Source organism: Desmodus rotundus, chromosome 4 (assembly GCF_022682495.2).
Source record: "Desmodus rotundus isolate HL8 chromosome 4, HLdesRot8A.1, whole genome shotgun sequence".
Lineage (NCBI taxonomy): Eukaryota > Metazoa > Chordata > Mammalia > Chiroptera > Phyllostomidae > Desmodus > Desmodus rotundus.
In genome coordinates, this window is record NC_071390.1 from 96,436,675 (window position 1) to 96,459,061 (window position 22,387).

The 22,387-nt window shown below is 36.7% G+C and overlaps 1 protein-coding gene across 1 annotated transcript in view; it reads right to left on the bottom strand.

Moving 5' to 3' along the window:
- Nucleotides 1-22,387, bottom strand: part of LOC112317692 (sodium/hydrogen exchanger 9B1) — an 80,326-nt gene that overhangs the window by 23,054 nt on the left and 34,885 nt on the right. The window contains exons 2-4 of the mRNA XM_053922510.2: nt 14,476-14,618; nt 13,317-13,444; nt 108-283 (exon numbers count right to left, since the gene is read on the bottom strand). Of these exons, the coding sequence (XP_053778485.1) occupies nt 108-283; nt 13,317-13,444; nt 14,476-14,616 (445 nt within the window). The 5' untranslated portion in view covers nt 14,617-14,618. The remainder of the gene's footprint in view (nt 1-107; nt 284-13,316; nt 13,445-14,475; nt 14,619-22,387) is intronic.

Below are 22,387 nucleotides of genomic sequence, written 5' to 3' on the forward strand. Positions count from 1 at the left end.
CTTGGTTAATAAATGAAGGAAAGCTATAAACCTTACGTAAAGAACTAAGAACAATAACAACAAAAAAGCTGTAAGTTATGTGGTAGTGGCTGTATTTTCTTCCTTACCTGTGGAGAAGACTATGCTCATACATGTACCGAATCCAGTGATAGCCAAGATGTCATCCAGACTGCTGGCAGCTATTAGCAAGGTGGGAATGCCTTTCTCAACGCCATACCCGTTTTCTTGCAAGAGTAGCATGGAAGGGACGACTACAGCAGGGGAGACAGCACCTAGTACAAAACTGAGAGAAAGACTTTGAAAATGAATTTTAAAACATCCATTTAACCAAATAGTTAAATCTTTTATTCAAATTTACAACAAATATATTCATCTTTACAAAAACTTCAAGTGTAAAAATTCTGCTTTTGAGTGAATGTCATTTAATAGTGGTAAAAGTGTCCCTTCACCTGGCTCCAGCAACTATTATGCTATTTTCTGTTACCATGGTTTTAACTACTCTAAACATATCACTAAAATAATATAGTATTTCTCCTGGCTCATTTCACTCAGCATAATGTCATCAAGGTTCATCCATGTTGTAGGGTGTGAAAACATTTCTTTTTTTACAATTGAGTAATATTCCATTTATGTATATACCACACTTTCTTTATCCATTCATCTGTCAATGGGTATTTGGCCTATTTTTGCCTTTTGGCCATCTCAAATAATGCTGCAATATCTCTCTGAGGTCCTGCTTTCAATTCTTTTGGACTTACACCCAGAAGTAGGATTACTGATTTTATGGAAATTTTGTTTTTGGTTCTCTGCAAACTTCTAAACTGTTTTCCAAATTTTATTCCTAATAGCAGCATGCAAGGGTTCCAATTTCTCCATATCTGTGTCAACAATTATTTTCTGTTTTTTTAATAGTGACCACCGTAGTGATATCTTGTTATGGTTTTGGTTTGCATTTCTCTAATGACTACAAATGTTGAGCCCTTTTATAAACTTGTTGGCCACTTGTATATCTTGGCCACTTGGAAAAATGTGTATTCAAGTCACTTGCCATTATTTGGTCAAGTTTTTTTGTTGTTGAGTTGTAGGAGTTCTTCAAATATTCTGAATACTGATTCCTTTTCAGATACGTGTTTTGTAAGCATTTTCTCACATTTTGTGTGTTGCCTTTTGTCTGTGCATTTCACTTGCTGTGGAGAAATTTTCAAGTTTTATGAAGCCCAATCTACCTATAAGGGGGACCCCAAAAATCTGTAATTATCTTCTGGAGGGCAGGCCCCTTGGAGTACAGGGTTCCCCTGCTAGGTGAGTGTTCTAGGAGTCCATCTGTATCAGTGTTCTAGCTGGTGATGTTGTGAGAGGCTGTGCTGAGCTTCAGTTTTTTTTTAAAAAAAAACTCTTTTAACACGCTTGCCCATTTCATGATGGGTGATTTATGAGCGCACCTGCCCACACCACAAGTGTTCAGTAGTTTTTGACCAAAGACGGCATGACCCCCCTGCCTTCTCTCCTTATTCACCCGATCTTGCCTCAAGTGACTTTTTTTGTTTCCCCTAATGAAATAGTCCTCAAAGGGAAACATTTTGTTGATGTGGAAAAGGTAAAACAAAAAATGGCAGAAGTTCTAAGAGGCATCAAAATTGATGAGTTCAAAACTCTTTTGAGCCATGGAAGAAAACATCTCGATAGGTGTATTGCATCTAATGAAGAGTATTTTGAAGGTGACTGAAGTTTAAAAATGTAAGAATAAATATACGTTTTTTTATAAATAAACTACTTTTGGGGGGTCCTCCCTCATATTTTTGCTTTGGTTGCCTGTGCTTTCAGTGTCACAGTCAAGAAATCACTGCCAAATTCAGTGTCATGAAGCTTTTACACACGGTTTGTTGGGTACAGTATTCTTGGTTGGCAGGCTTTTTTCCAGCATTTTGAATCATTCCAGTCCATTCTGGCCCACAAGGTTTATGCTGAGAAATCCAATTATTACCTTACGAGAACTCTTTGTTTTCTCCTGCTGCTTCAAGATTATTTCTGTGACTTTCAACAGTTTGAGTATAGTGTGTCTCAGTGTAGGTCTTTTTGGTTTTACACAGGTGGTAATTCTTAGAGCTTTTGAAATTTGTATGTCCATTTCATTTCTAAATTTGGTAACTTTGGCCATTATTTCTTCATATAGGCTTTTTGACCATATGTCTCTGTCTTCTCCTAGAACTCCCATAATGGGTAGATTGTACTATCAATGGTATCTCACAAGTCCCTTAGGACCTCTTCATTTTCCTTTGTTTTTCTTTTGTTCCTCTGATTTCAACTGACCTTGTCATTGAGTTCACTAATTCTTCCTTCTAATTAGTGTAGTCTGTTACTAATCCTCTGTAGTAATTTCCCCCCTAATTTTGTCACTATATACTACAGCTCAAGAATTTATTTATGTTTTTTAATATATTTTCTATATCTTTCTTGGCAATCTCATTTTGTTCATGCATTATTTTCATGATTTCTTTTAGATGTCTGTGTTCTCTTTCAGCTCACTGAGCATTTTAATGATGTTACTTTGAATTGTTTGTTGGGTAATACACACATTTCTTTTGTTTAGGGTTGTTTTCTGGAGTTTTTGTTGTTCCTTTGATTGAGCCATAATTCCTGCTTATTCATATGCTTTGTTACATTTTGTTGAAATTTGCATATTAAAAAAAACCCAGCTACCTCTCCCTGTCTTTATGGATTGTGTTCACTAGGGAGAAGCCTTCATCTACCAGCCCCGCTGAAGATTCTGGGGGCTTCTCAAACATTTCTAGAATATGTATTCTCTGAGTTTGGATATATTTTCTCCAGCTGAAGAATTTTGCTTTTTTCTACTCTGGAGCATTCCCAGGGGTCTATCAGAAGTACTGCATTAGCTCTAGAGGTGTAGCTCCAGGGGTTTTCAGTGGACCTTGGGCATCTAAAGTTTGCTAGTCTCTTTTCTGTCAGTGATCTGAGTAAGGTGAGACAGAAACCAGTGCCTGGGGCAACCCATCATTATCCAAAAATCCGTTGCATTTTTATATACCAATAACAAACTAACAGAAAGGGAAATTAAAAGAAATCCCACTTACAATTGTTTAAAAAGAATAAAATACCTAGGAATAAACCTAACCAATGGTGTAAAAATCCTGTACCTGGAAAATTATAACACTGAAGAAACAAATAGAAGAAGATACAAATAAGCAGAAGTACATACTGTGTTCATGGATTGGAAGACTTAAAATTACTGAAATGTCCATACTATATGGACATACTCTATAAATTGCTTTGGACATACTAAAATGTCCAAAGCAATCTACAGAGCAATACAATTTCTATCAAGATTTCAATGAAGCATTTCACACAACTAGAACAAATATTTCAAAAATTTGTATAGAACCATAAAAGGCCCCACATAGCAACAGTGATTCTGAGAAAGAAGAACAAAGTCGGAGGAATCATACTACCTAATATCAAACTATACTATAAGGCCATAGTAATAAAAACAGCATGGTACTAGCATAAAAACAGACAGATAAGATAAATGGAACAGGATAGAGAGCCCAGAAATAAATTCATACTTTTATAGTTAACTAATATTTGACAGAGGAAGGAAGAACATACAGTGGGCTAAAGATAGTTTATTCAATAAATAGTGTTGGGACAATTGGACAGATACATGCAGAAAAATGAAACTCAACACCTTCTTATCCTAAATTATCAAAGACTTAAATGTTAGACCTGAAACCATCAAAATCATAGGAGAAAACATAGGCAGCAAGGTCTTGGACATTGCTCATAGCAATATTTTATCAGATATATCTCCCCAAGCAAGGGAAACAAAAGAAAAAAAATAAACAAATGAGACTACATCAAACTAAGAAGTTTTTGCACAGCAAAGGAAATCATCAACAAAATAAAAAGACAGCACACAGAATGGGAGAACGTATTTGCTGATACATCCTATAAGGATTTAATACTCAAAACTTATAAAGAACTTACAAAACTCAACACCAAAAAACAAACAATCCAATTAAAAACTGAGCAAAAGGACCGAATAGACACTTCTCCAAATAGGATGTACAAATGACAAGTAGACATATGAAAAGATGCTTAATATCACTAATCATCAGAGAAATGCAAATAAAAACCACAATAAGATATAGTGTCACACCTATCAGAATGGCTACCATCAATAAATCAACAAACAAGTACTGGTGAGGATGTGGGGAAATGGGAACTGTTTTGCACTGTTGGTGGGAATTCAAATTGGTGCACTTACTGTGGAAAGCAGTATGGAGATACCTCAAACAATTAAAAATGGATCTGCCTTTCGACCCAGTGATTCCACTTCTAGGAATATATCTGAAGGAACCCAAAACACTAATTTGAAAGAACATAAGCACCCCTATGTTTATTGCAGTGTTATTCACAATCACCAAGATATGGAAGCAGCCCAAGTGTCCATCAGTAGATGAGTGGATAAAACAACTATGGGACATTTATACAATGGAATACTATTTGGCTGTAAAAAAAGAAAGTTTTACCCTTTGCAATAGTATGAATGTACCGAGAGAACATTATTCTAAGTGAAATAAGCCAGAGAGAGAAAGACAAATACTATATGATTTCAGTCATATGGGGAATCTAATGAAAAAACTGAACTAACAAGCAAAATAGAGACAGACTCACAGATGGAGAGCAGGATGACAGCTAACAGGGGGAGGTAGAGGATGGAGGGATTGAGCAAAAAGGTAAAAGGACTCATGGACATGGACAACAGTGTGGTGATTCGGGGGGAGGGGGGTGTAAGGGGACTAAATGGTAATAGCAAAATACAACAATTATTTTAAAAGAGAGCATAGCATGAATATAGTATTATCCTGTGTATGAATTCAATAAAAGTACTTTTTTTCCTCTCTCTAAAAACAAAAAAATCAGCTGACAGCCTTATTGAAGCTCCCTTTTAGGTAACTGTTTCTCCTTTGCTGCCTCTAACATTCTTTCTTTGTCTTTAAAGTTAGCCATTTTAATTGTGATGTGTCTTGGAGTGGGCCTCTTTGGGTTCATCTTGATTGGACTCTCTGTGCTTCCTGAGCTTGTATGAATTTATCTGCACCAGGTTAGGGAAGTTTTACACCGTATTTCTTCAAACATGTTTTGTATCCCTTGATCCCTTTCTTCTGCATCTGGTATCCCTATACAACATGCAAATGTTGTTATGTTTAATGTTGTCCCAAAGCTCTCTTAAACTTTCCTTGTTCTTTTGAAGTCTTTTTTCTTTTTGTTCCTCTTACTGGGTATTTTTTCCCACCTTGTCTTCCAAATTGCTGATTAGATCCTCTGCTTCATCTAGCCTGCTTTTTGTTCTTTCTAGAGTATTATTCATCTCAGATATTGCATTCTTCATTTCCAACTGGTTCTTATTCATAGTTTCTATGTCCTTTCTCATGCTTATGTAGTTCTCATTTAGTTCCTTGAGCATCCTTATAACCATTATTTTGAACTCTATATCTGATAATTTGATTACCTCAATTTCATGTAGCTCTTTTTCTGGAGATTCTTCCTTTTCTTTCATTTGAAAGTTGTTTCTTTGTCTCCCCATTTCAGCTGTCTCTTTTTGCTTGTTTCTATTTGTTAAATAGATCTGTATTGACTCCTTGTCTTTGTGGGGTGACCTTATATGGTTGGAGTCCTTTGGGACCCAGTGGTGTAGTGTCCATGATTGCCAGAGCTGGATGCTCTAGAAATGTCCTTTGTGTGGGTTATGTAGGCCCTCCTGTTGTATCTGGGTCCTGACTGTTGTTGCCCATTTGTTGGTGGGACCTCCCCTCCAGGCTGTTGACTGAGAGGCTCAACCCCACTATGTGTTATACACTGTTGTACAGGTACTGAGAGAACAAAGCAAAACAATGCAAAAGACCACCGTCCAACAACAGCAAAATCCATGACAAAAGAGCAAAAAATAACAAAAGTGGAAAGAGAAATGGAATAGTAGAGAAAGGTGAAAAAAAGAAAAGGAATAAGAGAAGACCAAAGGAAATCAAAGTGATTATGAGAGGAGAAAAGAAAGAGAACTAATATGAGTAATGAATAGAAAGAGAAAAACAGCAAACAGGGACAAAGAAAGATAAACAATAAGAAAAATAAGAAAAGGAAACAAGAAGGGAACAATGGAGTAAACAAAAATGAGAGTAAAATAAGAGCTAGATAAAAACAAAGCAACAAAAATAGAAGAAAAATTAAAAATAAAAAGTCTATGAAAAAGAAAAAAATAATGATAATAGTGAAAAAGAACAAAGTGGAATTCAGCTCAGCAGAATTTAGTGCTTCCCTGCTGGGTTCTCCCTTTCGATGCAGCTCTGATGCTGACTGAGGCTGGTGTAAGCCAATGTCAAGGGCTCTCCACATCTAGCCCTAGGCAGCCTCTTTAAAGCTACAAGCAATCCACAGTTTGTGGTGGTTTCCTCCGGGCTTGGCTGTGTACAGCATGGGCCAAGCTACTCTGCAAACCTGGTGTTTATCAGCACTGGGTCCAGGGGTGGGTCAGCAAACATCCCAAGGCACCACAGGGTCTGCTTCTGCCTGCATCTGTCTGCTTGCCTGCTGGCAAACTGACTATTTGTAGACCCCACTATTTCTGAGAAGGCATCTGGTAGAAATAGGGGCACAGGACTTCTGGATCTCCCATGGGAAGTGTCTTTCAGACTTCAGGGAAGATGGTGGGTATATTTCCCTACCCCTGAGCCACTAGTTTGAATCTGTCTGGGATTATTTCCCTGAACTTGGCATGGTGGAGCCGATAGTGGGCCTGTGGGTGGGGCCTCCAGAGCCCAGATTTTGGGTCTTCAGGAAACCAGGCAGGTGTTTCTATGACTCACCCACAGAGGGGATGCGCCGGTCTGGTTCCCAGAAAGTGTATGGAATGGCTGTGCCCTAAAGCCAGTGTCTGACATCCCCTGAATCTGCATATGTTGGTATCTCCTCAGTAGTGGTTAAGATGCAGGATGGGAGAAAAAGAAGAAGAAGAAAAAACCCAAAACAAAACAAATAAAAAAACCAAACCGAAAGAAAACAAAGATAGGGGGAGGGTGAGCATGATTCCAGAGGGTGGGGCAAGCGGGATTCAAGAAGATGGGGCCAGCAGTATTTCACAGGATGAGATAATTGCTTTTCCCCTGGGAAGGGCTTGCTCTTCCAAAGACAGATGACTGCTGCAGTGTCCAGGTATCCCAGCTCAGGAATCCCCACAGCAAACCACCCCCTCCCCCCAGCCCATCTCTCCCCAGTGACTCCCACTCCAGACTCTCCTCATGCAACTCCAGCCAGCACCACCTGCCCTTTGCTGGAGCTCAAGGTGAATGGCTGCAAACACAAAACCTGTCCTTTGGCCTCTAACAAAACCAAAATAGTGCCTTTGTCTCCAGTGGGCTCTGTCTCTCCCCAGCAGACAGTGCTGCCTTTCACCACTGGATGCTACATGGCTGGCTGGTCCTGGCACTGGCGTTCGACATTTGGACCCAGGCGTGGTCTCACTTCTCTCCTCTCAAGGAGAAGGTCCCACAATCATGCTGCACCCTCACCTGCCGCCTTTGTGAATAGAGCTGGTCCCTTTTATGTCCCCGTCCTTCCTACCAGTCTTGGAGTGGTTTTTGCCCGTCCTTGGTTAAAGGTCTCTTTTTCAGGTAGTCTTCGGTTCATTTCGGGTAACTGTTCCCTTCTTTAGTTGTACTTCCAGTTTGGTTCTGGGAGGAGATGCACGACATATCCTCCTACTCTGCTGCCATATTGTGACCCAGATAAGTACGTTAGTGCAGTTGTTACAAGTATCTTCCATATAGTTAAGGACTTAAAGAAAAATATAACTATAAAAGGCAAAAATTGGAAGATAGAATAAAGAAGCAAATGGAACTTTTGTAAATAAAAGATGCAATAGCTGATGGAGACAACCTAAGTGTCTGTCAAGGATGAATGAATAAAGAAGATGCGGTATAAATGTATGCAATGGAATGCTATTCAATCATGAGAAAAACGAAAAATCAATATTGTCACAACCTTAAGAGCATTATGCTGAGTGAAATAAGAAGACAGAGAAAGAAAACATTTTATGATCTCACCTATACTCAGAATCTTAAAAAACTAAGCTCATGGATACGAAGAGCACAATGATGGTTACTAGAGGTTGAGTGTGGGGGAGATGGGAGGCGCTGGTCAAAAGACTACGAACTTTCATTTACAATATTATTAAGGTTAGGGTAACCTAATATACACATAGTGATTATAGTTAATATTAATGTATTATATACTTGAAAGTTGTTAAGAGAGTAGATCATAACTGTTCTCATAAAAAAGAAATGGCAATTATATGACAAGAGGGAAGCATTAGCTAAGCTATATTGGTAATCATTCTGCAATATAGAAGTGTACCAAATCAACACAATGCCCATCTTAAACTTACATAAGGTTATATATCAATTACAACTCAATAAAGCTGGAAAAAATAAATGTAAAAATGTGTAATAGCTAATGACAAAAAATACAATATCTGAATCAAAAATTTCACTGGATAGGATTAATAGAAGGTTGAACTCTGCAGAAGAAAAGATCAGTGAATTTGGAGGCATATTAATAGACTATATACAAAGTGAAGCACAGAAAGTAACATGAATGAAAATAAATTAATAGGAATATCAGGAATTTATACAGAATAATATCAAGCAGTTAAAACATGTGCAATTGTAGCTCTGGAAGAAGGAGAAGGGGGAAAATATTTAAGAAATAATGGCTGAAGGTCGAGAACCAAGATGGCGGCATAGGTAGACACACTGCGTCTCCTCGCACAACCAGAACTGACAGAAAATCGAATGACAAGGGAGTCCGACACCAAGGAGATAAAAAAATAAACCTTCATCCAGACCGGTAGGAGGGGCGGGGACGGGCAGCGGGGGTGGAGAGGACTCTCGTGGCCATGGCGGGATCGAGACTGGCGGGGGGGCGGGAGGGGGGGGAAGAAAGGGGCAGGCAGTCTGACCACAGCAGACCCTGCGGCCCCACATTCGCGCACAGATAAACTGGTACGAATGGCGGGGAGCGAAGCAGACCACGCAACCCAGGGCTCCAGCGCAGGGAAATAAAGCCTCAGACCTCTGAGTGAAACAACCGTGGGGGTTGGGGCGGCAGCAGGAGAAACTCAGCCTCACAGGAGAGGTCGTTGGAGAGACCCACAGGGGCCTAGAGTGTGCACAGGCCCACCCACTCGGGAACCAACACCAGAGGGGCCCAATTTGATTGTGGGTAGCAGAGGGAGTGACTGAAACCCGGTGGAGAGTGGATCGGGCGCCATTATTCCCTCTCAGCCCCCCCCCCCCCCACGTACAGCGTCAGAGCTCCGTGTCACAGTGCAGTGACCAGCATTACCCGCCCCCGGGAACAACTAAAGCTCTGCCCCTTTAAGTAACAGAAGCACCAAGACAAAAAAAAAAATGGCCCAAATGACAGAACACTTCAAAGCTCCAGAAATAATTCAACTAAGCAGCGAACAGATAGCCAACCTATCAGATGCACAGTTCAAAACACTGGTAATCAAGAAGCTCACAGAATTGGTTGAATTTGGTCGAAAACTTGATGAAAAAATGAAGCCTATGCTAAGAGAGACAAAGGAAAATGTACAGGGAACCAATTGTGATGCGAAGGAAACTGGGACTCAAATCAACGGTGTGGACCAGAAGGAAGAAAGAAACATCCAACCAGAAAAGAATGAAGAAACAAGAATTTGGAAAAATGAGGAGAGGCTTAGGAACCTCCAGGACATCTTGAAACGTTCCAACATCCAAATTATAGGGGTGCCAGAAGGAGAAGAGGAAAAACAAAAAATTGAAAACTTATTTGAACAAATAATGAAGGAGAACTTCCCCAATCTGGCAAAGGAAATAGACTTCCAGGAAGTCCAGGAAGCTCAGAGAGTCCCAAAGAAGCTGGACCCAAGGAGGAACACACCAAGGCACATCATATTTACATTACCCAAGATGAAACAGAAGGAGAGAATCTTAGAAGCAGCAAGAGAAAAGGAGACAGTTACCTACAAAGGACTTCCCATAAGACTGTCAGCTGATTTCTCCAAAGAGACCTTACAGGCAAGAAGGGGCTGGAAAGAAGTATTCCAAGTCATGAAAGGCAAGGACCTACATCCAAGATTGCTTTATCCAGCAAAGCTATCATTTAGAATGGAAGGGAAGATAAAGTGCTTCTCAGATAAGGTCAAGTTAAAGGAGTTCATCATCACCAAGCCCTTATTATATGAAATGTTAAAGGGACTTACCTAAGAAAAAGAAGATAAAAAAAATATGAACAGTAAAAATGACAGCAAACTCACAGTTATTAACAACCACACCTAAAACAAAAACAAAAGCAAACCAAGCAAACAACTAGAACAGGAACAGAACCACAGAAATGGAGATCACATGGAGGGTTATCAACAGGGGAGCGGGGGAGAGGGGGGAAAGGTACAGAGAATAAGTAGCATAGATGATAGGTGGAAAATAGACAGGGGGAGGGTAAGAATAGTGTAGGAAATGTAGAAGCCAAAGAACTTATAAGTATGACCCATAGACATGAACTATAGGGTGGGAATGTGGGAGGGAGAGGGTGGGCAGGATGGAGTGGAATGAGGAGGGAAATGGGACAACTGTAATAGCATAATCAATAAATATATTAAAAAAAAGAAATAATGGCTGAAAAATTTCCAAATTTGATGAAAAACTATAAAACCACAACCTGAGACCACTACATATCCAGTACGAAATGTTAAAATTAAGTAGTTAGATACTATCAAACACTGGGGAAGATATGGATGGCCTGAAATTTCATACATTGTTGATCGAAATATAAAATACAACAATACTTTGGAAAACTATCTGGCAGTTTTTTAATAAAATTAAACATTATCTTACCAAATGACCTAGCAATTCTACTCCTAGGTATTTCCCTAAGAAATGAAAACAAATGTCCACACAAAGACTTGAATGCAAAAGTTCATAGCTTTATTTGTAATAGCCCCAAACTGCGAATAACCCAAATATACACCACAAGTGAATGAATAAAGTTGGTGGTGTGTTCAGACAACGATACTACTCTGCAATACAATGGAATGAGCCACTAGCCATAATATGGATGCATCTCAAACACAACGTGCTGTCCAAAAGGGGCAGAAACAAAAAAGTAAATACTATATAATTATATTAACCTAAAATTCTAAACAATAATCTAATCTATTGTGACAGAGAACAGATTGTTTTGCCTGGGACCAGGATGTAACTGACTGGAGCGGGGCACAAGAATTTTGCAGAATAATGAAAATGAGCTGCACAACTATGCCGGTGGTTACACGGGCATATAAATTTGTCAAAACTCACTGAAATGAAAATGGGTGTTCATTTTATGTAAACTATACCTCAATGAAATCAATTTTTAAAAATTAGTAGCTTTTATATACATCTGAAAAAACTAATTAGAAAATGTTATGAAAAAATTTCATCTCCAACATCAATAAAAAACACAAAATATCTAACAACAAAACTATGAAATAGTCTAGACTTTTATAAAAATTAAAACACTATAGTACTTAAGATAACACCTGAATAATTGGAAAACTGTTTCACATTTGCATATAAAGGCTTCAACATTATAAAGATGTCATTTATCCCTCCAATTAACTTATTAATTTAGTTCTACGCCAATTAAAGCCCTCTCAGGATTCTTCATTTGGGAAAGTTTAGAATGAAAAACCAAGTCAATGAAAAAAGACATTGTTTTTGTGAAGGTAAAATGATTAACACTGTGTAATAGTGACACAAAAATAGATAAAATAAATTGGAAGAAAACAATACAAAGAGTAGAAACAAATTTGTGGGATTTGCTACATGGTAGAAGTGACATTTGAAATCAGCTTGGGAAGAAAGGACTTTTCTGTAAACAGTATTGAGACTATTGCCTATTCATGTGGAAAAAGAGTGCAGCTGGATCACCTCGCACACAACATGCTGGCTGTTCTAAAGAATTTTAAAAATTGAACTTAAAACTAATAAGAATAAAATATAGACAAATATTTGTAACTATGGGGTAAAAAAGATCTTTTGAATGACATATAAAAAATTATCATAAAGAGAGATATTGTTGAATTTGATTACATTAAAAACTCTGTGTATCAAAAGCAGTTGTGTTCTGACTCCTTCTACCCCACCTATTTTGATTTTCAAGGTCAAGTAAATAGCTTTATGTATTGAACACTATATGTTGGAAATACTTTTTTAGATTAAAAAAGTCACCATATGTAAAGTTAAATATCTAGTGGTGCACTGGACAAGATATTTGCAACACCTATAACAGACAAAGATTCAATATAATGAATAAGAAAGAAAAATAACTCAACAGAAAAGCAGACAAAGGATATGAACAGGTTAGTCACAGATAGGAGATATGACTTACACAAAAATACACAAAATAATAGACCCTTCTCTATGGAGATGGAGAAGCTTGGAATATTATTTCTAAAGGTCTAGAATGCTATAAAACTCATGAGTTGTCACTTTGGGTAGGGGTATGGGCAGTAGGACTTACAGGCATGGTCAAAAGACTTTTTGCTTTCATTTGTGAAGTTCTAATTTTTCAAAAGGAAAATACCTTTGGGTATTTTACAATAAAATTTAATTTAAAAAATTCATTGAATTTGGCAGTAAGTATATAATGGGTGCACTTTGCTATAAATTTCACCCAAACAAATATATGGAAGCAAAACTTAAGCGGTTGGAAAAATGTAGAGGAGTTCAGGATACAGAGATAGGGATTATAGACTATTATTCTGAAGGATTTGGACATGAAGGAAACTGGGTGGTGGAAAGTAACAGATGGGACATTGGAGGTAGGGAAAGGTATTTGTTTGCTTATTTTTTGGTTATAACATCTACATCTATACAAAATCTCTCACATATATGTATACATAATACATACAAGTGGTGTATAAGGGAGAGGCCATTTTAGATAGGTTAAAAATAGAGATACATTATAATATATAAGAGACTGAATAAAGTGATGAAGTGAATTATCTTGGCATTAAACATTTAGGGACTATGCATGTTTGTCAAAGATACTGTAGATTTAGAACATAATTCTGTTTTTGACCAACCGATTTCCAAGGATTTCTACCACTGTGAAAATAATTTTAATGAAAAGCTTGTCTATTCAGTATTCTGAATATATCAATAATTTTGACCAAGCATCCTTAACTAAATATTTTCATAGGGAAAATGAGGAAAAGTTACCCTAATAGAAATCCCCATTGCCAGGGAAAATTCATAAGGAAGTGGGAAATAACAGCAGCTGAACATGCTTCCATGAGGCATGGACCCATAGACAATCTTAAACAAACTTTCCTCAAACGCTTCAGAGCCTGAAATATAAACATAGTCATATTTAGAGAATATTATCATATTTAAGGAAATATGAAAATATATAGTTGTTTACTAAACTAAATCTTCCTGATTATTCCATTGGGCTTGACATGCTAATACAGATCATTTTATGTGTCATCATAAATTGGATTATAAACTATTGCATGTTTTATAAAACATTGTCATATTTTAATTGTTAATAAAGATTTGCTTCTTTGTGATTCAATAACTAGTTCTACCCTCCTTGATCTTCCAAATAAATAGCATAATGGAAGTATAGGTGTATATCCAGCAGTTAACTTTCAGAGATGAACTGTTTGATTAACTTAATAATTATAAATAGAAAATATCAACATGAAAAAAGAGAAAATCACTTAAAAAGTGCATAATTAACTTTTAAATTTTCTCATTGGTTCAAGTTTTCTACTGGATAATATAATAAATTATCACTGTCTATAATTATTTATGCTACTGATATATTATACCACTAAACATACATTTTCCACATCTATTTGAGAAGATGTTAGGAACTCTTTAAAAAATCCAAATAGATTTATAATCCATTAGCTTTTACAATAATGCAAAGATAATCAGGAACAAAGGCATAAATAAAAAATATTATTGAAATTCTTAATCTCTCTGAAATAAATAAAACAAAACAGAAGCAAATCCTTTTAAGGGGTGACCTTATCCTTTGTTATCTTTAAAAGCAAGTAGTTCTCCATAGAAGAGCCACAACTCTCAAATAATACTTACAAATGCTGTGTAAGGGTCATTGATCTCTATGCAAACAATTAAAAGCTATTTTTAATGGTGATCTTATATCCCAGTGATTTCTCCTCATATCAGTAATAATGAAGACAAGAAGTAGAAATTAAGGTGTCAATACTTCTGCAAATTTTTGGCTTTTATTTTAGTTTTATTTACAGACACCACTTGAAACAGCTACAACAAAAATTCTTCCTCTTTTTCATTTTACCAGCCTCTAATATTTAAAGTAACTTTACTCAAGGTATAATTAGAAATTTACCTGTGGATCGAGTCCAAGTCCAGCTTTTATTAGGATAAGGGTAAGGGCAGAATTTCTTAAAGTTGAAGACCACGTGTTACTAATCTGGACGAACTTACTGAGCGATGGAACATTCCTGATGGTAAAACCAGCCAGTAACATCCCTTTAAAAATAAATAAATAAACAAACCAATAAATACAGTCTGATTCAATGCATTTTATTCCAAGAGAAAACAGAAATATTTAATTTCCCCTCTTCAGACACAATATATTTTTCATTACTTTGGTGAAGGGCAAGTTACACACACAAGCGGAGGAGACAGCATAAAGAAATGGAGACAAAAAATGATATATCTCAATGGGATACAACTAGTAATCCAGTGATGCTGAAACATAAAGGGCAAGGATGCGAGTAGGAGAATGGGGAGGAGGCATCAGATTGTGAATAGCTAACCCGACTCCACTGTCACCTGCTTTAGCAGAGTAAGGCATGTTGGGAAAGTTTTAAGGAGGAAGTGAGATAATGAACCTTGCATTTTCTATGTGATGACCCTGGTGAATTAGATAGACATAAAATTGGAGACAAGGCCAATTCAAAGCCTCTGCCATAGTCCATGGTATAGCTGGGAACAAATAGCTTAAGCTAGGGCAAGAGTAAAAGTTTTGAAGAGGAGGGAAAGAGATTCAACGAATACTTAAAAAGTGCTGAAAGAGTGTTATGGACATAGAAAGGGTGTTAGATAAAATGGAGAGATTATTTCTATCGATATTCTACAGAACATTTGGATATATTGAATATGTAGAAGATATGAGACACCTCTGATAGAACTTCTTCCATTTATTTTCCTCTGTCCACCTGGAGAGTTATGCAATAAAGGGATGAAGAAATAGGGTATGCCACTGGTTAGGCAGATGATGTATCTACGAATACACATAGTGAAGATGCCCAAACAGCTTACTCAAAATCCATAAGACTTTTTGGTGTCTCACATACTATAATATTTGAATCTTGTAATTGTACATAAGTTAGGTTATCTACAGAAAAATTCAGTCTTTCCCAAAATTTTCCTTTTCTATAATACATTTAAAATTAAGTAAAAAAGTTCTATTAAATAATAAAGCAACAAGAATTATATACTGAGTATATTTAAATTATTTAAAAATATTTTAGAAAAAATCTCTGGATACATATGTAATAGAGAGAATAAATATTTTGATAAATGAGCTATATATACACATATATAGTACATACACATATAAAGAAGCTATATAAATAGTATTACATTAAGATATTTCTAAATTATATTTACTTTGACTAGAATACATGCATAATTTACATATAAGTGAATAAAAAAGAAATTAGAGCTAATTATACCCTTACCAAGAAGAGGTGGAAGTTGAGGCACTGATGGTATTCTAATGAGCTCCAAAAGTTTGCCCCCCAATATGGAACTATAAAAGGTAATTAATAGTCCAAATAAATTTTCATCAAAGAAAACGTGAGGGCCTGAGATTGACCAGATTGCACACCATATCATAACATGTAAAACTCCTGAAATATAAAAAAATCTCTATATATACATAGGCATAGATACATACATCTAAATGATGAATTCTATTTTATCAAATATCCTATAAATAGCCTGTCTTATCTAGTGATACATAGTGTAGACACCAATTTGCAACTGGTATGCCACAAGAATTTTTAAAACCTGCGATACTGGACTACTTAGTCAGGGGCACCGACCTCTTTTCCCTTAGATCAGGGGTGTCGAACTCATTTTTACCATGGGCCACATCAGCCTTGAGGTTGCCTTCAAAGGGCCGAATGTAATTTTAGGACTGTATAAATGTAACTGCTCCTTAACAGTTAAGTGAGAGCTCAGCGCTGCTGCCGGGTAGAAACAAGGTGCCGGGCCAGATAAAACAAGGTGGAGGGCCGGATTCCGCCCACAGGCCTTGTGTTTGCCACCTGTGCCTTAGATTGTCAAATACAAAAAAATGACAGCAGCCAACCCAACAATAGCCATCCAGTGTGAATGCCTTGTCTTGAACCATAAATATATAGGTCACATAAAAGATCTGCATCTAACTGGTCATGTTACATAATAAGGTTGCATAATATTGGTTAATTCTTGCTACCAGACATTCCTACAAAAAAGTATAGGCACCTGATTTTTTAAAAAGTCACTTTGAAGTGAAAAGGGTAGGTAATTACTGTTATTTTTATTTTTTTGTAAATCAATCAAAATTATTTTTTGTCAGAATGGCAAAAAATATATTTTTTGGTGTGCCACAGGGTTTCAGTAATGTTTATGTGTGCCATGAGGTGAAAAAGTTAAAAATCGCTGGTGTAGACTAATGTTACTTATTAATTGGGTTGAGGAAATATCTGTTTAACATATATTCCAAAATCCCTGTCCATTTATGGGACATTATAAAGAAAATTTTTCATTTAAAAATATTTTAAAACTGTATATGCATCCTTTAAAGTTCAAAATATTTCTCATAATATATGACATTTTAAAAATGTCACGGCAATTTGAGATTTACTCCATTTTATATTTTAAACTAGCTTTTCCATCAAGAATAAGATGACAACTGGCTGTTGTAACTTCTCAAATTTATTGAAGACCTCAGTCGCAGGGTGCAAAATTTCCTAATAGGAGCAGAATAAATCTTTGTATTGAAATTGATATTTGGCATAAATGATTGAAGGAGGTAAGGACTGGAAAAAGTGAAACCCAAGTTTTGGGATAACATAAAGTATCTTAGTTATGTGTAGGAAGCAGAGGTGGACGGGGTGAGTAAGGATAAAGTAGTAGACATCTTATTTCTGGCAACTAGATACAAAGGAAGGGCCCTACTAACGGGAATCCACAGTTTTTTCTTTTTAAAAATCTAACATAAGTACTTTGTTTTTTAAATTGAATCTATGGGGGTAACATTGCTTAATCAAATTTTATAGGTTTCAGGTATACAATTCTATAATACATTGTCTGTATAGTATATTGTGTGTTTACTACCCCAAATCAAGTCTTCTTCCATCACCACACATCCCCGCATTACCCTTTTTTACCTCCTCCGCCTGCCTTTCCCTCTAATAATCACCATACTGTGTCTATGAGCGTTTGTTTTTTTTTTTTGCTTAATCTTTTCATCTCTTTCACCCAGTCCCCAAACTGCCCTCTCCTCTGACAACTGTCTGTTATCTGTATTTATGAGTTTGTTTCTGTTTTGTTTGTTAGTTTTTGTTGATTAGATTCCACACATAAGTGAAATCATACGTTAGTTATCTTTATCTGATTGGCTTATTTCACTTAGCATAGTACGAACCAGGTTCATCCGTGCTGTCACAAAAGGTAAGGTTTACTTCTTTTTAAACAGCTGCATAGTATTCAATTGTGTAAATGTATCATGGCTTTTTGATCCACTCATCTACTGATGGGCACTTGGGCTGCTTTCAAATCTTGGCTATTGTAATAATGCTGCAATGAACACAAGGCTACATACATGCATATTCTTTTGAATTAGTGTTTCAGGTTTCTTCATATATTCTCCAAACATAGAATCACTGGGTGACAAGGCATTTCTATTTATAATTTTTAGAGATAACTCCATACTGTTTTCCACAGTGGCCGCACCAATTTGTATTCCTACCAACAATGCACAAGGGTTCCCTTTTCTTCACATCCTTGCCAGCACTTGCTGTTGTGGATTTATTGATGATAGCCATTCTGACAGGTGTGAGGTGATATCTCTTTGTGGTTTTACTTTGCTTCTCTCTGATGATTAGTAACACAGATATTTAAAGATGGATGGTTACATTGCAAATTGCCATCTGTAAATAGAATGGCTACATTCATTTACTATAAATAATAATTTCTAATGCTTTCTCAGGTTCTTTAAACAGCTTCAGTGCATTCTTTCTCTGTGACCCCTTTTTGATCCAGCAATTCCACTTTTGGGTATTTATTTAAAATAAGAAAGAAAGAAAACACTAACTGAAAAACGTGTATGAACTGTCATCTTCATCGCAGCATTACTTACAATAGCCAAGACATGGAAATGACCTGCATGCCTATCAATGCATAAAAGGGTACAGAAAATGAGGTGTGCATATATAAAGTGGATTATTCAGTCATAAAGAGAAGAAAAGTTTGCCATTTGTGACAAAAGGGATGGGTGTTGAGGGCATTATGCTAAGTGAAAGTCAGAGAAGGACAAATACCATATGATCTCATGAGTGGTGTATAAAAAACAAAACTGAGCTCATAGTACAGAGAACAGGTTGCTGATTGCCAGAGGCATGGGGTGGGTGGTGTGAAATGGGTGAGGGGAGTCAAAAGGTACATACTGCCAGTTATAAAAAATAAATAAGTCATCACTCATTTTAAATCAAAAGCTAGAAATGATTAAGGTTAGTGAAGAAGGCATGTAGGAAGCTGAGATAGGCTGAAGCTAGGCCTTTTGCACCTAACAATTAGCCAGGTTGTGAATTCAAGGAAAAAGTGTTTTGTTTTGTTTTTTTTTAAGATTTTATTTATTTATTTTTAGGGAGAGGGGAAGGGAGAAAGAGAGGGAGGGAAACATGAGTGTGTGGTTGCCTCTTGCGCACCCCCTACTGGGGACTTGTACTGGAAATCTTTTGGCTCACGGGAAGGTGCTCAATCCGCTGAGCTACACCAGCCAGGGCCAAAGGAAAAGTTTTTAATGGAAATAGAAAGTGCTGCTCCAGTGAACATGCAAATGGTAAGAAAGTGAAACAGCCTTATTGTTGAGATGGAGAAAGTTGTAGTGGTCTGGGTAAAAGATCAAACCAGCTGCAGCATTCACTTAAGCCAAAGCCTAATGCAGAGCAAGCCTCTAATTCTCTTCAGTTCTATAAAAGCCAAGAAAGGTGAACAAGCTGCAGAAGAAAAGTCTGAAGCTAACTAATGTTGGTCATCTGGTTTTAGGAAAAAAGCCTTCCTCATGACACAGAAGTGCAAGGTGAGGCAGCAAGTGCTGATGTAGACACCGTAGCAAGTTATCCAGAAGATCTAGCTAAGATAATTAACGAAGGTGGCTGAACCAAACAACAGATTTTCAGTGTAGATGGAACAGCCTTATAACCAAAGAAGATTCCTTCTAGGACTTTCATAGGTAGCGAGAAGAAGTCAATGGCTGGCTTCAAGCTTCAGAGGGCGGGCTGACTCTCTTGTTCAGTGCTAACACAGCTGATGACTTTAAGTTGAAGCCAATGCTCATTTTTCATTCCAAAAAATCCTAGGGCCTGTAGGAATTATGCTAAATCTAATTCTGCCTGTGCTCCATAAATGGAACAAAGCTAGAATGATAGCACATCTCTTTGTAACATCTTAATTGAATATTTAAGCCCACCATTGAGACCTACTGCTGAGAAAAATTTCCTTTGAAAATATTAGTGCCCATTGACAATGCAGCTGGTTACCCAAAAGCATCATGGAGATGTACAATGAGATTAATGTTGTTTTCATGCCTGCTAACAGAACAACCATTCTGTAGCCCATGGATCAAGAAGTAATTTCTACTTTCAAGTCTTATTAAGAAATACATTTCATAATGCTATAGTTGCCATAGATATTAATATCTCTAATGGATCTGGGCAAAGTAAATTGAAAACCCAGAAAGGATTTACCCTTCTAGATGTTATTAAGCATATTTATGATTCATGGGAAAAGGTCAAATTATTAATATGAATAGAAATTTGGAAGAAGTTAATTCCAATCCTCATGGATAACCTTAATAGGTCAAAGACTTTAATGAAGGAAGTAACAGCAGATGTGGTAGAAGTAGCAAGAGAACTAGAATTAGAAGTGGAGCCTGAAAATGTGACTGAATTGCTACAATCTCATGATAAAACTTTAATAGACGAAAAGTTGCTTCTTATGAATGAGCAAGGAAGGTGGTTTTTTTGAGATGGAATCTACTTCTGGTGAAGATGCAGTGAAAATTGTTAAAAAGACAGCAAAGGATTTAGAATACTATACGCACTTAGTTGACAAAGCAGGGGCAGGGTTTGATAGGATTGACTCCGATTGTGAAAGAAGTTCTACTGTGGGTGAAATCCTATCAAACAACATCACATGCAACAGAAATTGTTTGTGAATGGAAGAGTCTGGGGTGGTGAACACAGAATACAATGTATAGGTGAAGTATTGTAGAATTGTGCACGTGAAATCTGTTTAATTTTGTTAACCAGTGCCAATAAATTCAATAAAAAGGAAAAAAAAAAGGTCAATTTATGTGGTAACCTTCACTGTTATCTTATTTTAGGAAATTGCCAAGGCCACCCCAACCTTCAGTAATGATCAGTCAGAAGCCACCAAAGTCAAGGCAAGATCCTCCACCAGCAAAAAGATTATAACTTGCTAAAGGCTCAGATGATGATAAGCCTTTTTCAGCAATAAACTATTTTTAAATTAAGGTATTTACATTGATTTTTAAAAGACATAATGCTATTGCACACTCAACGGGCCACACACTGTAGTGTAAACATAACTTTCACGAGCACTGAGAAACCCAAAACTTCATGGGACTCGCTTTATTCTTTGCTTTACTGCAGTGGTCTGGAGCTGAACCTTCTGTATCTCAGAGTTATGATTGTATTGGCTTCATAGTTGATCCAGAAATATTTTCTCCTTGATTTTTAGGATTTTGTACATAGGCAATCATGTCATCTGCAAACAAAGGCACTTTCCTTCTTTCTTTCTTTCCAATCTGTATACCTTTTATTTTTTCTTTTCTTATTGTATTAGGTAAGACTTCCAGTAAAATATTTCCAAGGAGTGGTGAGAGACGGCATGATTGTTTCATTCCTGATCTTAGTGGGAAAGCTATTTTCTTACCATTAAGCGATGGTAGCTGCTGATTTTTATTTGATGTTCTTTATCAAAGTGAGGAAGTTCCATTCTATTCCTATTTGATTTGGTTTGTTTTTCCTTTTAAATCATGAATAGGTGTTGTATTTTGTCAAATGCCTTTCCTTAACCTATGGATATTATCATGTGATTTTTCTTCTTTAGCTTGTTGATGTGATGAATTACATTAAATAATTTTCAAATGTGAACCATAGGGTAGTTCCTGCATGGTTGTGACATAATTTTTTATACACTGTTGTGTTTGATTTTCTACTATTTTGCTGAGGACCCCTATGTCCTTGGGAGGTATTGGTCTCTAGTTTTCTTTTCTTGTAAAGTCTATGGTTTTGGTATGAGGGTAATACTGTCCTCAAAGAATGAATTGGGAAGTATCCCTCTGCTTCTATCTTCTGGAATAGATTGTAGAGAATTGGTATAATGTCAGGGGTGTCCAACCTTTTGGTGTCTCTGGGTCACACTGGAAGAGGAAGAGTTGTCTTGGGCCACACATTAAATACATTGTGACACATAATCACAAAAAAGATCTCATAATGTTTTAAGTAAATTTATGATTTTGTGTTGGGCCATATTCACAGCCATCCTGAGCCACACAAGGCCCATGGGAAATGGCATGACACCTTGGTGGAAATACTTGCTAAAATTCACCAGTGAAGCCATCTGGGTCTGGTGCTTTCTGTTTTGGGTGGTTACTAATTGTTGATTCAATTTCTTTAATAGGTATAGGCCTATTCAGATCATCTTTTTCTTCTTGTATGCATTTTGGCAGATTGTATCTCTGAAGAAATTGGTCCATTTCATCCAGGTTATCAAATTTGTGGGCACAGAGTTGCTCACAATATGCTTTTATTATCCTTTTACTATCTATGGGATCTCCAGTGATGCCCCTTCTTTCACTTCTGATATTAGTGATTTGTTTTTGCTCTCTTTTTTCTTAGTCTAGCTAAAGACTTATTGATGCTACTGATCTTTTAAAAAACTGCTGTTGGTTTTATTTATTTTCTCTTTTGATTTCTTGTTTTCAATTTCATTGA